Source organism: Carcharhinus amblyrhynchos, chromosome 11, assembly GCF_965287045.1.
Source record: "Carcharhinus amblyrhynchos chromosome 11, sCarAmb.v2.hapA, whole genome shotgun sequence".
Lineage (NCBI taxonomy): Eukaryota > Metazoa > Chordata > Chondrichthyes > Carcharhiniformes > Carcharhinidae > Carcharhinus > Carcharhinus amblyrhynchos.
The window spans coordinates 72518629-72532677 of NC_137334.1; the positions used below are offsets into that span (position 1 = coordinate 72518629).

The 14049-nt window shown below is 43.3% G+C and overlaps 1 protein-coding gene across 1 annotated transcript in view; it reads left to right on the plus strand.

The window, feature by feature from the left end:
- Positions 1–14049, plus strand: part of kynu (kynureninase) — a 148746-nt gene that overhangs the window by 36483 nt on the left and 98214 nt on the right. Inside the window, 2 exon segments of the mRNA XM_080199275.1 lie at positions 4763–4883; positions 12897–12979. Of these exon segments, the coding sequence (XP_080055401.1) occupies positions 4763–4883; positions 12897–12979 (204 nt within the window).

Genomic DNA, 14049 nt, shown 5'->3' on the forward strand with positions numbered 1-14049 from the left:
TATGCCAGCCATACACACGTGTATGGTCTTGTAGCTTGTAACAGACAATTTTTAACATTTGCTTTCAATTCTCTTGTAGCCACATATGGTCAGAATGCTTAACATCCTGATTTTCTTTAAAAAAAATGTTTTTACTACAATAGAGAAATAGAAGATGAAAGAGGCAAGAAAACGCATTGTTAATTTACACTGATTTTTGATTTTTTTTGTTCATTCGTGAGACATAGGCATTGTTTTTCTGGCCAGCATTTGCTGTCCATCCCTAATTGTCCTTGAGAAGGTGGTGGTGAGCTGCCTTTTCGAATTGCAGTCCATGTTCTGTGGGTTGACCCACAATGCCATCAGAGAGGGAATTCCAGGGATTTTGACCCAGCGACTGCGCAGGAGCGGCAATATATTTCCAAGTCAGGATGGTGAGTGACTTGGAGGGCAACTTGCAGGTGGTGGTTTTCCCATTTATCTGCTGCCCTTGTCCTTCGAGATGGTAGTGGCCTTGGATTTGAAAGGTGCCGTCTTGGGTGAATTGCTGCAGTGCATCTTGTAGGTAGTACACTCTGCTGCTACTGAGCATCGGTGGTGGAGGGATTGAATGTTTGTAGATGTGGTGCCAATCAAGCGGGCTGCTTTGTCTTCGATGGCGTCAAGCTTCTTGAGTGTTGTTGGGGCTGCACCCACCCAGGCAAGTGGGGAGTATTCCATCACACTCCTGACTTGTGCCTTGTAAATGATGGATAGACTTTGGGGAGTCAGGAGATGAGTTACTTGCACCAGTATTCCTAGCCTCTGACCCGCTCTTGTAGCCACTGTGTTTATGTGATGAGTCCGGTTCAGATTCTGGTCAATGGTAACCCCAATGACGTTGACAGTGGGATTCAGTGATGGCTACACTATTTAACTGGGGGGTATGAACAAAGCAGGCAGTTTGTGAGGCAGAGAAGAATTCAATTCTCAGTTCGGAGTTCAAACCTGGGTTGAGTTCCGACCTGAGGCCCGGGGCAAATTGCAATTCTTGGGTCTCATTTAAATAATGTAGCGGGACTAGAAGTCAGCAAACAGCAGAAATGAAGTTAGGGCTGGCAATCGGGAGTTAAAATGGAGTCAAAGAGATGTACAGGATGGAAACAGGCCGTTTTGCTTTATTCATCCGTGCCGACTAGGTTTCCTATACTGAACTAGTCCCTTTTGTCTACATTTGGCCCAAATCCCTCTAAACCCTTCCCATCCATTTACCTGATGTATTTTAAATATTGTAATTTTACCCACCCCTACCACCTCCTCTGGCAGCTCATTCCATATAGGCATCACCCTCTGTGTGAAAAAGTTGCCCCTCAGGACCTTTTGAAATCTTTCCCCTCACCTTAAAACTGTGCCCTCTAGTTTTGGACTCCCCTATCCTGGGGAAAAAAAACTTGGCTATTCACCTTAACTATGCCCCTGATGATTTTATAAACCTCTATAAGGTCACCTCTCATCCCCCATCGCTCCAGGGAAAAGATTGTCAGCCTATCCAGTCTCTCCTTATAGTTCTAAACTTTCGAGTCCTGGGAATCTATGGCAATTTATGACATGGGAGATTCAAGAACAGTCCCTCGCCTAAGTTAGTATTGGGAAGGAGGAACGACAACCAATACCAGTGCTGAGTTGAAGAGGCAAGGCAAGGACTGGGAAGACCCTAACACTCCCCTTTGATTCCAGAGAAGCAGCCTTGATACCATTAGCCCACGAGTTTCTCACGTGAAGCACATTCAAATCTAGATTATAATTTCTTCATAATGTTGAATATGGTTATGAGATAATGAAGATATGAAGTACATTATCTTAAAATGAAAATACAAATGCATACTGATATAGTGCTTTTCAGCACAGTGGTTAACACTACTGCATCACAGTGCTGGGATCCGCGTTAGATTCCCAGCTTGGATCACTGTCTGTGTGGAGTCTGCACGTTCACCTCTTTGTGTGGATTTCCTCCAGGTGCTCCAGTATCCTCCCACAGTCTGAAAGACATTCTGGTTAGATGCATTAGCCATGCTAAATTCTCCCTCAGTGCATCCGGAAGGTGCCAGAGTGTGGCGACTAGGGGATTTTCACAGCTACTTTATTGCAGTGTTAATGTAAGCCTGCTTGTGACACTAATAAATAAACATTAAATAATGTCTCAAAGTGCTTTGCTGCTAAGTAAGTGTTTCTGGAGTGTGTTCAGTGTTATAATGTAGACAATGCAGCAACTAATTTGCAGACAGAAAACTGCAACAAGTAACATTACAATGAGGGTGAAATAATATGTATCGTGAGGTTTAAGTGCATGAACAGCGCCAACGTTCAAAAACAGGGATCCTTTATTCTACCAGCATGAACTTTTTAGTCACATTAATGGAAAAATTGGATTAATAGAAACTATTTATAATGGACAACGATAGTTCAACACTTGAGATAAACCAGAAAATCATCAAGACCTCAACTCCTGGTCTCAATTAAATCATGATGTGGAGATGCTGGCATTCGACTACGGTAAACACATTAAGAAGTCTCAGAATGCCAGGTTAAAGTCCAACAGGTTTAGTTGGTAGCAAATGCCTCTAGCTTTTGGGGCTTTGCCCCTTCGTCAGGTGAGTGGGGTGTTCTGATCACAAACAGGGCATATAAAGACACACACTCAGTTTACAGAATACTGATTAGAATGCAAGTCTTTGCAGCTAATCAAGTCTTAAAGGTGCAGACAACGTGAGTGGAGATAGCATTAAGCATAGGTTAAAGAGATGTGTATTGACTCCAGACAGGACAGTAAGTGAAACGTTGCAAACCCAGGTAAGTCATGGGGGTTACAAATAGTGTGATATGAACCCAAGATCCTGGCTGAGGCCATCCTCGTGTGTGCAGAACTTGGCTATCAGTTTCTGCTCAGTGACTCTGCACTGTCGTGTGTCGTGAAGGCTGCCTTGGAGAACGTTTACCCAAACATCAGAGGCCGAATGCCCATGACAGCTGAAGTGTTCACCAACAGGAACAGAACAGTCTTGCTTGGTAGTTGTCAAGTGGTGTTCATTCATCTGTTGTCATAGCGTCTGCATGTTCGCTGCAGGAAAGGATATCCCGAGGCATGGTACATTAACCTATGCTTAACACTAACTCCATTCACATCATCTGCACCTTTAAGACTTGATTAGCTGTAAAGACTCACATTCTAATCAGTATTCTGTAAACTGAGTGTGTGCCTTTATATGCCCTGTTGGTGATCAGAACTCCCCACTCACCTGATGAAGGGGCAAAGCCCGAAAGCTAGTGGCGTTTATTACCAAATAAACCTGTTGGACTTTAACCTGGTGTTGTGAGACTTCTTACTCAATTAAATCAGCCAGGTTGCAGAGCAAGAGGAACAGGAATAACTTGTGTCCAGTAGATTAGTGGACTTCAATTTCCAATTCCCCATAACCATATAAGTCACATTATTTTGCCATCCATGCTATGAAGGGTATTTTCCTTAACTCAGGCTTCTCAGTCTCAGACAGTTACTGTGCTGTCCAGACAATCTGGCTTAATGTCTTGTAAATGGATGCATCAACCAATTTCCTTCATTAGTTCTCCAGACAATGATGGAGGCTTCAAGGCAAATTTGCATAGCTCTTACCACATAGAATTCTGCAGTGCATCACTCCAGGGCATCTGCTTCTTCTTTAACCTATCCCTCTATGTAGCTCCATGCACTCCCCGCTTCTCCCCAACCCCACTGCCTTCTACTTGCTTACAACCTCTGCTTCCTACACTAGAGGGACACAATAAACCTGCTACAATTGTCCTTTTGTGATGTGGACTACAGATTAAATATCAATGAGGACACCAGGGATAATACACTCTGCACAAACTGCTGGCCAATTTTCTTTGAAGTAGTGTCACAAAATCCACTTGAACAGAGAGATGGTGCCTTTGTTTAACAACTCTGCCTGACAATACCGCCTCTGATGTGGGTATGCCGGCGTTGGACTGGCGTAAACACAGTAAAAAGTCTGACAACACCAGGTTTTAGTCCAACCGATTTATTTGACAATAAACTCACAAGCTTTCGGGGTTAGCCCCTTCGTCAGGTGAATGGAGAGTTCTGGCCTCAGACAGAGCATATAAAGCACAGACAGTTTAGAGATTACTGACAGTACAGCAGTCACTAGCATTGCACTGGATTTGCACCAGCATTAGCATTGCACTCCAACCCGAGAGTGGGACCTGAACTCAGAAGCTTGTGTCTCAGAGGTAAGAGTGTCAAAAACTGAGGCATGGCTAAGACAGGACATTATCAGAAGATTTTAAACTCGTACTTACAAGAGCCTTGCCTTTTTTAAAAATGGGGTGACTACAGAATATGAATCAAGCATCCACAAATACTGTCAGACTGCTGAGATTTCCCAGCATTTTCTGTTTTTGTTCCCAAAATAGTTTCTTGTTTAAATTCCAATCCTTTAGTTCCCTTGATGGCCTCACCGGCTAATGTGACCAGAGCCAACGATGTGTATTGCTGCTGTGGCATAATGGCACCGGAGGACAATGAAGTCTTTGGGTCTTCCAAGTATGTGTCTTAGTATCACCAGCTCTCTTACTTTACAATGTTGTTGCAAATTTGGAGCTACCAGTAATGACAAGAATATGTCGTAACTGATGTATTAAATTATCTTTCAAATAATTACGTAGAGTTCTTTGAGAGGGGCATGGGGGGTTACGGTGAACAGAACTGTAAAAATCCCATGTTATTTTTGTTTTTCATATTTTAAAGTTGACCCAAATTTGATAAAGGCAGAGGATGACAGTGTTTACTTCAACGGAAACTCCCTTGGGTTGCAACCAAAGAAAACAAAGGCTTATATCGATGAAGAACTGGATAAATGGGCCAAAATGTAAGTGAAGTGAACTTTTACAAGTACTGTATTTGTATTGTTTTCTGGCATACTTTTTACCCGGTGCATTCAACAACATTTTCATAGCACCTTTAACATGGAAGTTTCACATCATTATCAAAGATAATTTGGCACCACACTGTAATAACTTCAATCAGGGTATTGAGGTTGGCCTATTGGAATATGAATTCCCTAATGAAGGAGTCGATTGATATGCCATCCAAGGTGTCTTTTCCTTGCATTTAACCGGGAGTGTCAGTTCCTCCGGCATTCCCAAAGGTAGACTGATAGTACTGTGTGTCCTGCTGTTGGAATTGTAAATAAAGGGATTTTGGTAAAGGGACTTCTGCCCCAGAAGGCTTATTACACCCACCACAGTGGGAGATATTAGGACAGATATCCAACAGCTTTGTTAATACAAAGGTGAACCTTCAAAGAAGAAGTGAGATAGAAAGACAGAGAGCTTTAGGAAGATAATCCCAGAGCTGTGACAACTGAAGGTGGGGAAATTAAAAGGGGTGCTGCTCATTAGGCAAGGATTGGAGAAGTGCAGGTAACACAGAGGGCTACAGATCTGGATGAGATTCCCAAGATTAGGAAAAGATAATGCTCCAATCCCAATTGGCGTTATGACTGGACAGGAGGACCCCAGAATGGAACCTTGGCTCAAAAGATCATAACGGTTATTTTTACGTTTTATTTTATCAAACGTGGAGGAGACAGAGTCACAGAACTACAACTTAGAGTATTAGAGGTTTCCAGCATGGAAACAAGTTCTTTGGCTCAATTTGTCCATGCCGTCCTTTTTTTAACCACTAAGCTAGTCCCAATTGTCTGAATTTGATCCATAGCTCTCTATACCCATCTTATTCATGTAATTAGTTTGTGACAATAAAGGAAAGCATTTATTAAACATAAAAAAAATTGTTAAGCAAGATTCCTCTACTCTTCCTTTAGCCTAACACTTACACAGCCCTAAGATGAAGACAGACAAAATACATTTGAAGCTACAAAAGCTACAATCATCACATCAGCACACCAAGTCAGTATTTATGAAGTTCTCCTCAGAATCCCCAAATGGTTTCCATACGAGAGGGTCTAAACTCCATTCCAAGAAATAGGCTTTAAAATCTTCTCTCATCAAACTTTAATTGTGCGATCCACATTCCAAAATCCAATTCACATGTTCCAAAGGCCCAATTGATCAGAGCTTCCTCTCCACTTTTAGCAGTGAATCCGTGTCAGGATTTCGACCAACCCTCGTTTCCTTCCACACCCTTAACGAGATTACACTGCTCAACCACCTTTTAGATCTCAGTCACTACTTTACAATTTGTTTACAGATAGTAACAAAACAATTACTTTTAGAAACTCTTTTTCTAATAGTTTTTACCAGTCGATCTCTCCCCACGTTTCCTGGTTCGCTGGGCAGAAGTCTGTTCTCCAGTAGTCTTTGATCACTGAGTTTCGGGCTTCCTGAAATCCTCTTGTTACAACTCTCTGGATCCCTGGACCTTCTACTAGTTCTCTTCTAATTTTCACTGAGGAGCAGTAGTCTTGACTAGATTATTTCATTATAAAGTTCTAGCTTCCAGAAGACCTGAGAAGCTCATCCTTTCTCTCCATCTGAACTGACTAGGTTTTTGCTGCAGAGTTTAAGACAAAGGAAGCCGTTTGCTCTTCTGACAGTTTGCTCCAGGAGTCTGCATTCCAAAACTCTAAAACATAAGAGTCTCAGCTAAGATAATGAAATAAAACCCCACACCGATACATTGGGCCTGATTTTACGATCAAGTTGCCCAACTTAGTAAACACAGTAAAAAGTCTGACAACACCAGGTTTTAGTCCAACCTATTTATTTGATAATATACTCACTAGCTTTCGGGGTTACCTCCTTCGTCAGGTGAATGGAGAGTTCTGGCCTCAGACAGAGCATATAAAGCACAGACAGTTTAGAGATTACTGATTAAAATGCGAATCCTTACACCTAACCTGCTGTTCAAGACCTGAAGTGGCTGATAATGTGAGTGGAAGGAGCACTGATCACAGTTTAAAGAGATGTGTATTGTCTCCAGACAGTACAGTAAGTGAGGTTTTGCAAACCCAGGCAAGTCATGGGGGTTACAGATAGTGCGACATGAACCCAAGATCCCTGTTGAGACCATTCTCCAAGGCGGCCTTCACGACACATGACAGCGCAGAGTTGCTGAGCAGAGACTGATAGCCAAGTTCCGCACACATGAGGACGGTCTCAACAGGGATCTTGGGTTCATGTCGCACTATCTGTAACCCCCATGACTTGCCTGGGTTTGCAAAACCTCACTTACTGTACTGTCTGGAGACAATACACATCTCTTTAAACTGTGATCAGTGCTCCTTCCACTCACATTATCAGCCACTTCAGGTCTTGAACAGCAGGTTAGGTGTAAGGATTCGCATTTTAATCAGTAATCTCTAAACTGTCTGTGCTTTATATGCTCTGTCTGAGGCCAGAACTCTCCATTCACCTGACGAAGGGGGTAACCCCGAAAGCTAGTGAGTATATTATCAAATAAATAGGTTGGACTAAAACCTGGTGTTGTCAGACTTTTTACTGTGTTTACGCCAGTCCAACGCCGGCATACCCACATCACAACTTAGTAAAGTCAGGCCTGAGGCGAGTAGTATGATCTGCGATCGCCTCCATGCCCGTTCTCCCTTTATCAAGTGCCTAAAATGGCCATGATCGGGACCACCCCCGAAACAGACGCGCAGCAATTTAAATATATTTGCATGCATTTAAATTGACTTAACGGGCTGGACACCCAAACTTACCGGCACTCCCCGCTTTACCACAGCGTTCGCCCATCCAGATTCGACGCAAGACAGACGTGGTCCGCACGGGTCTGATTTGGGCGCTCCAGCTTCTGTGGAGTTAAGTGCAGAGCTTTTGGCGGCTCTCTAACTCTGATCCGTAGTTGGGTGGGGGGGGCAGAGAGAGAGGAAGCAGGTCAGATGGCTCTCTGATGGGGGTAGGAAGGAGGCAAGTCAGATGACTCTCTGGTGAGGGGGAGGAGTTGGGTCAAATCGGTCTCTGGAGGGGGTGGGGTGGGTGGGCGTCCTGCCACTCTGCATGCGATCGGTGGAGGGGGGGAGGTGGGCCAGGGGATTGCGATCAGTCTGGGTAGCTTGGGATGGGGATAAGGGGGACAGTTGCCTTGTGGGAGGTGGGGCAATGTCTGAGGAGCCCAAGGGGGAAGGCACTGTTCAGCCTGGGAGCAATGTGGCAATGGAACATTTTTCTATTTTCTTTACTGCGCACGCACAGTTGAAGGCTTGATCAGAGCAGTAGCATTTCAGATGTGATAAGTGTAGCCTACAGGCTTCTGCAGTGCAATTCGGAATCGCTGCTTTTTTTTCAGGCAGAGTGCATATGGGGGCGCTTGAGAATGGGTCTAAAAGTTGGATCTGAAACACTCCCAGACTCAGCACTTAGAATCAAAATGGTAAAATTGCCCCTTTGTTGCTCAGTCTATGGGCTAATCACAGCTTCCTTGCGAACACAGAAACATTAAATTAAACCTACCTAAGACTACACCTTAACTCTAATATTTATCATACAAATATAAATCCCTTGAAACTAACTCTGTTTTCCTAACAATTGGTCCTTTCCTATTGTCAGGAAACTGTCAAGGTCACAGATGAGGAAGGAGGTTTTCAGGACATTGGGATGGTTGGGAAATTGCTTGGTGAGGTGTGGAGTGAGTGAGCTTGGTGGAGCAGGTTTAGTAGTGGCTGGCAGCAGCCCATTATTTTCATGTGGAACCAGGAGGAGCTCTTGCATCTCCCTGCTCCAAATTCAGATAAGTGATGTTTTAAACACATATTAGTGTTTGTGGCTGGAGAATAGAATGTTAATGATTATGTTAGGAAACAACGTTAAATGAGCATGTAAGCAAAACATCAACATCAGATGCCCAAAAAGCAAGATACAGAATAATCTGGGTCCACAGAACAACATACTTATCATGAAGTATTTGTAAATAATGTAACTAAATAATTTCAGCAGAAGTTATATACTGACTACCTCCAAGTCACTCATTGGATGAATGAAACATCATAACATGGTGGTAGCACTGGAGGTTGCAGTTTAAGAAACTGGGGCCATCGACTGGTAATTCACAGGGGAAGAGCTTGGAACAGCTCAACATCGCACCAAAAAAGAACAAAACTAACACATACCTTGAGACAGTGAACCACGTCTGATGTCAGCAACCATTGAACAGACATTAGCCTTTCCACGGCCTATCCAACATTTCAAAATTTTTGCAGCAAAGACAATGATGGCAGTCCTAGCGGTGGCAGTTTGAAAGGAACCAAACAACTCCCAGCTAACAAAAAAAGGCACTGAAACACCAAGTTGGTATCCTTCTATACATGTTTGGGGCTAGAGCTGATGATTTCCTAGCAAGACAAGAAGATGTAGTGACTTTAGCATCCTGTGAGGAGGTTTTGAGGACCTTTGATATTTAGTTCAGACCTAAGAGGAATCTGGGTTTTTGAACAGGTGGGATTCTACCAAAGGAGCCAAAGACTGGATGATGCCACTGATTCATTTGTTAGTAACTTATATCGGCTGGCCAGCAGTTGCATTTATGGAGCTTTAAAGCACAACTTAATTTGTAACCACACTATTGTTCGCATGCTTAACGATGGACAAGTGGACATTTTGCAAACCAAGGAGGCTTTAATGTTAGAGAAGGCTGAACAGGGCACCAACCCCCTTCCTCCCCATCCTATCCCCATGACCCCGCACATTTAGCATGGCTAATCCACCTAACCTGCACATCTTTGGACTGTGGGATGAAACCGGAGCACACAAAGGAAACACACCCACACATGTAAAGGACATGCAAACACCGCTGTGCCTTGATATCCTACTGAATCAGCATCTTTCTCTGTAAGGAGGGTAATGTGTGCAGGACTTGGTCTTCCACAAAGGGTTGAAGAGGTAACAGGATAATAGTCGAGCTGTACTTCAGAAAGCATTTCCCAGATCGTTCTGGGTACTGGGGATGCTGAAAAGTGAGTATCACACTGCTCCATTCTAGATGCCAAACCTAGCGGCTTATTTACCCTAACGTGGGGAGGAGAGGGGGCTCCACATTTGCTGATTGAAAAACTGAAAGCACAAATTGACAGGACATTGAATCATGGAAAATCAGTCTATGCGTTGACCTGACACAGCTAAATAAAGCTGGTCAAAGAGAGGTACACCCAATGGGCGGGATTTTCCAGCCATGCTCACCCCCAAAACCGAGGAATCCCACCCGAGGTCAGTGGGTCATTGCATGGTCCCCCTTCAACCACACCTATCCCCCCCTCCCCCTCCACGCGCGCGCGCACACACACACACACACACACACACACACACACACACACACACACACACACACACACACACACACACACACACACACACACACACACTGCTGTGATTCATGTAATGGGCAGGACAGGAAAATGCTCCCTGATGTGTTCTGTTGCAGTTATCCAAAAGGGTTCGTTTTTCTGAAGCTGGATGCCAGCAACAGATTTTGGCAGATTTCTGTCATCAAGAATCACGGCTAGTGACCACATTTTTCACTCCTCTCAATTGCTTTTGTTTCAGTTGACTTCCCTTTCGCTTATCTCCTGTGCCAGAAATAATTCAATGCACTCTGTCCAACATCCTTGAAAGCAGAGAAGGAATTATTTGCCGCATGGATGATTTGCTCATCCATGGTGCTACCAAAGGAGCACACGATCGTAGAGTCAGGGAGGTTCTACAAGTGCTTGAACAAGCACGCCTCATCCTGAAGTGCAAATTTAGAAAATCATCATCAGAGTTTAAGGCCCTATTTTACATCAAAACAGCATAACAGTAGACCTCCAGAAGAAAACAAGATGATTAAATAATTTCCACAGTCCCAGAAGCGTTGCTGATATGCAACGATCTTTAGGCATGGTCAATCAGGTGGAGAAATTCATCCAAAATCTGCCTGCCATCAACGAACCTTTACAAGATATGCCAAGGAAAGTACAGCTGTGGTTATTGGGGAGTCGAGCAGAAGAATTCCTTTGACAGGATTAAAGAGCTGCCTGTCACTTTGGACATGCTTGCACACTCTGAACCCAAACTGCTGACACTAAGTGGCAACTCAGGCACCACTGATGGGCCTTGAAGCAGTTTTGTTACAAGATCAGAGGGAAAGAAAATGTTTACTATGCCTCGATCAAGGTTTCATGAACTTTTCCAACCACAGAGCCCTTTTGCCCTCCCAAGAGTTCTGATGGAAACCATAACATTGTTATTACATTGAAGAGTTAAATGATAAAAAAAATGTTTTATATTTGCATAGGTATAAACATACAAAAACAAATTTATAGAAGATTTTTCTATTTCCTATACTTATTCTTTCATTATAATTGTGACTTTTTTTATTTCATAAATATTTACACGTCCTCCATTTTTGTCATTTTATTGGGAAGAGTGAAGCTGATCATTTGCTCACAGATTCATTTAATGTTGGGAACACAACAGGAGAGCTGGATTCTCATTTCAGACACGCGTACACACACACACAAACAAATACACACAAAGATTCACACTTAGAAGAAGCACAAGTACACACGAACATGCACATTCACCTCTCTCCCCCACACACACGCTCACACTCTCTGTCATGCACACTCTCATTCACCTCTCTCTCTCATGTGCACACACTCTCATCTCTCTCTCTCTCTCATGTGCGTGCACGCTCACATTTCTCTCTCAAACACACGCATACATGCGCACTCATACACCCCTCCCTCTCTTCTGAATCAGCCTCTCTCTTGGGCCCCCAGAGTCCTAGCCTCTCCTGCCCTGTGGATGCGACCTACCTGGCTCTGCTGTCCAGTTGCCTTTGATCTTGCTGTCAGCCTTACCTGTGGCTTATCTGAGGCTGGCTTTTCAGTACTTTGACTGTTGATAGGCTGACCAGTGCCCCTACCAGAAGCCAGTGCAGGTTGAAACCTGTCTCTGGTTGGAAGAGTGGGAAGGATAGCTACCTTTCAAATTTAAGACTGTTGGGCTTACAGTGGGATCCCTGGATGAGTCCTGTGGAACCCAGCTTGGGAAGCCCTGCTGTTGACCATTTGTGGAAACTGAAAAATGTTCTGTGGTGATTGAAAAGGAACACTAGAAGTGATAGAGATTTGTAAAGTTTCAGGTTACTGAACGATCTTATAATTCAGGATTGAGATGGGCCATAAATCTCTGGTAACTCTCCTGAAATCCAAGAAAATTGTGAAGATGCAACCAAGGGTGCAGCATTTCTGGAAAGACTCACGCTCTACGATATCACAGTGGAGTAGTGATGAGGAAGCATCAGACAACTGCCCACATCCCTTGGAGTTCTATAGTTGACCAGGCTACAGAACATCACTTAACACTGAGGTGGAATCTTAAGCCTTACCAATAACAAGTACCCCATCAGCCCTGCAAACAGGTCAGGAAGAGTAGTCAAATCTATCTTAAGGACACAGATTACATGTAGCCAGAAAGTTAAATTTATTTATTAGTGTCACAAATAGGCTGCAATGAAGTTATTGTGGAAATCCCATAGTCTCCTATGCAAAAGATGTTGGTAAGAGACCATCAGGTCAGAAGTGCAGTCATAGACCAAATACAACATCCAGAATCATGCCTCCCAAAAATGCCACACTAAGTTCTCTCAAGGAACAGAAAAGCTCTGATACTTTTTGAAGCCACAAGGAGACAATCATTCCAGTGTTACCACAATTGGACTGAGAAGATGGATGCCCCCAGAAATGACACTGTTGGGTCCAGGAACCAAGCATAGACTAACCGCCCCCCTCTCCACAACCACCACTCACCCATCACCTCCTCCACACTGCCCCCTCCCCCCGCCCACTTTGTCCGCCGTCACCACCACTGTGATGGAGCCATTAATTTCTGCCCTTTCTAACTGCATTTCATTTATCATGCAGAGGTGGCCATGGACATTTTGCTGGTGCCTTTCCTTGGGCTTTGGCAGATGAATGCATAACTGAGCTAATGGCTAACTTAGTTGGTAAGATACAATTCTTCCTCATGACATAATGCTGACACTAATTATTTTTCATCGAGTTGCTGTTTGATTTGACCACTAAAGGTTATCTGATGAATGTGTGAAATCCATTTTGATCTGATTCTAAGCCATTGCACTCAATATGTGAAGATGGTACTTGTCATTTATTTCCAAGGAATGCTGCAGATAAATGGAGCCACTTCAGAGTAGTCATGCTGAATTGTAGTGTTCAACTTATAAATTAACTAAGAAAATCGTAAACAAATATTTTACAAATTAAACCCACTAGCGGCTGCACCATTTTCTCTGTAGTTGCTCTTGTGAATCTTCTTTTAAGGAGTAAATTCCTTTTAAATCAAATTGTTACTACCTCTGTTAAGTATTCTGTTCAATTACTTGATGCAATGTTGTAATCTCCAACCCAGCAAAAAGCAATGAAATGCTATGATTGCTTCCATTGTCCCAGTACAAATACAGAGGATGGGGAAATGCCTGAAATGAAGCTCTTTAGAATTCTCTTCATTTTGAATTTGCATAATCATCATTTTAAGATGTTAAAACTTAAGCTTTATTGATTCAATATAAACAGGTAAAATAAAATGTAAGATTTATTTTCCAGAGTCAGTACAATGTAACAAAGATGCTTGCTAAATGTACTAACGAACTCTCATCTCTATTCTTAAAATAAGTGACCGAGAGACAGTTGACGATCAGATGGGTAGAATGCCATTGAGACTTGATGCCTGAAATAAAAAACAGAAAATGATGGAAATACTCAGCAGGTCAGACAGCATATGTGGAGAGAGAAAAACAAAGTTAACGGGTGGGAATCTCCAGCTGCACTCGCCGCAAAACAGAAGAATCCTGCCCGAGGTCAATGGACCTCTGCGAAGTCGCTCTCTGCCCGCTGCGATTCCCATGGCAGACAGGACGGGAAAATTCCCACCAACATTTCACATCGATGACCTTTTCATCAGATCCATTTTAGCATTTTGCTTTTGTACGCTTGCAGAGCACCCAATGCCATTATCAGGTAGCCTATAAGTGGTTGAGCAGCATCTGAAGGAACAGCA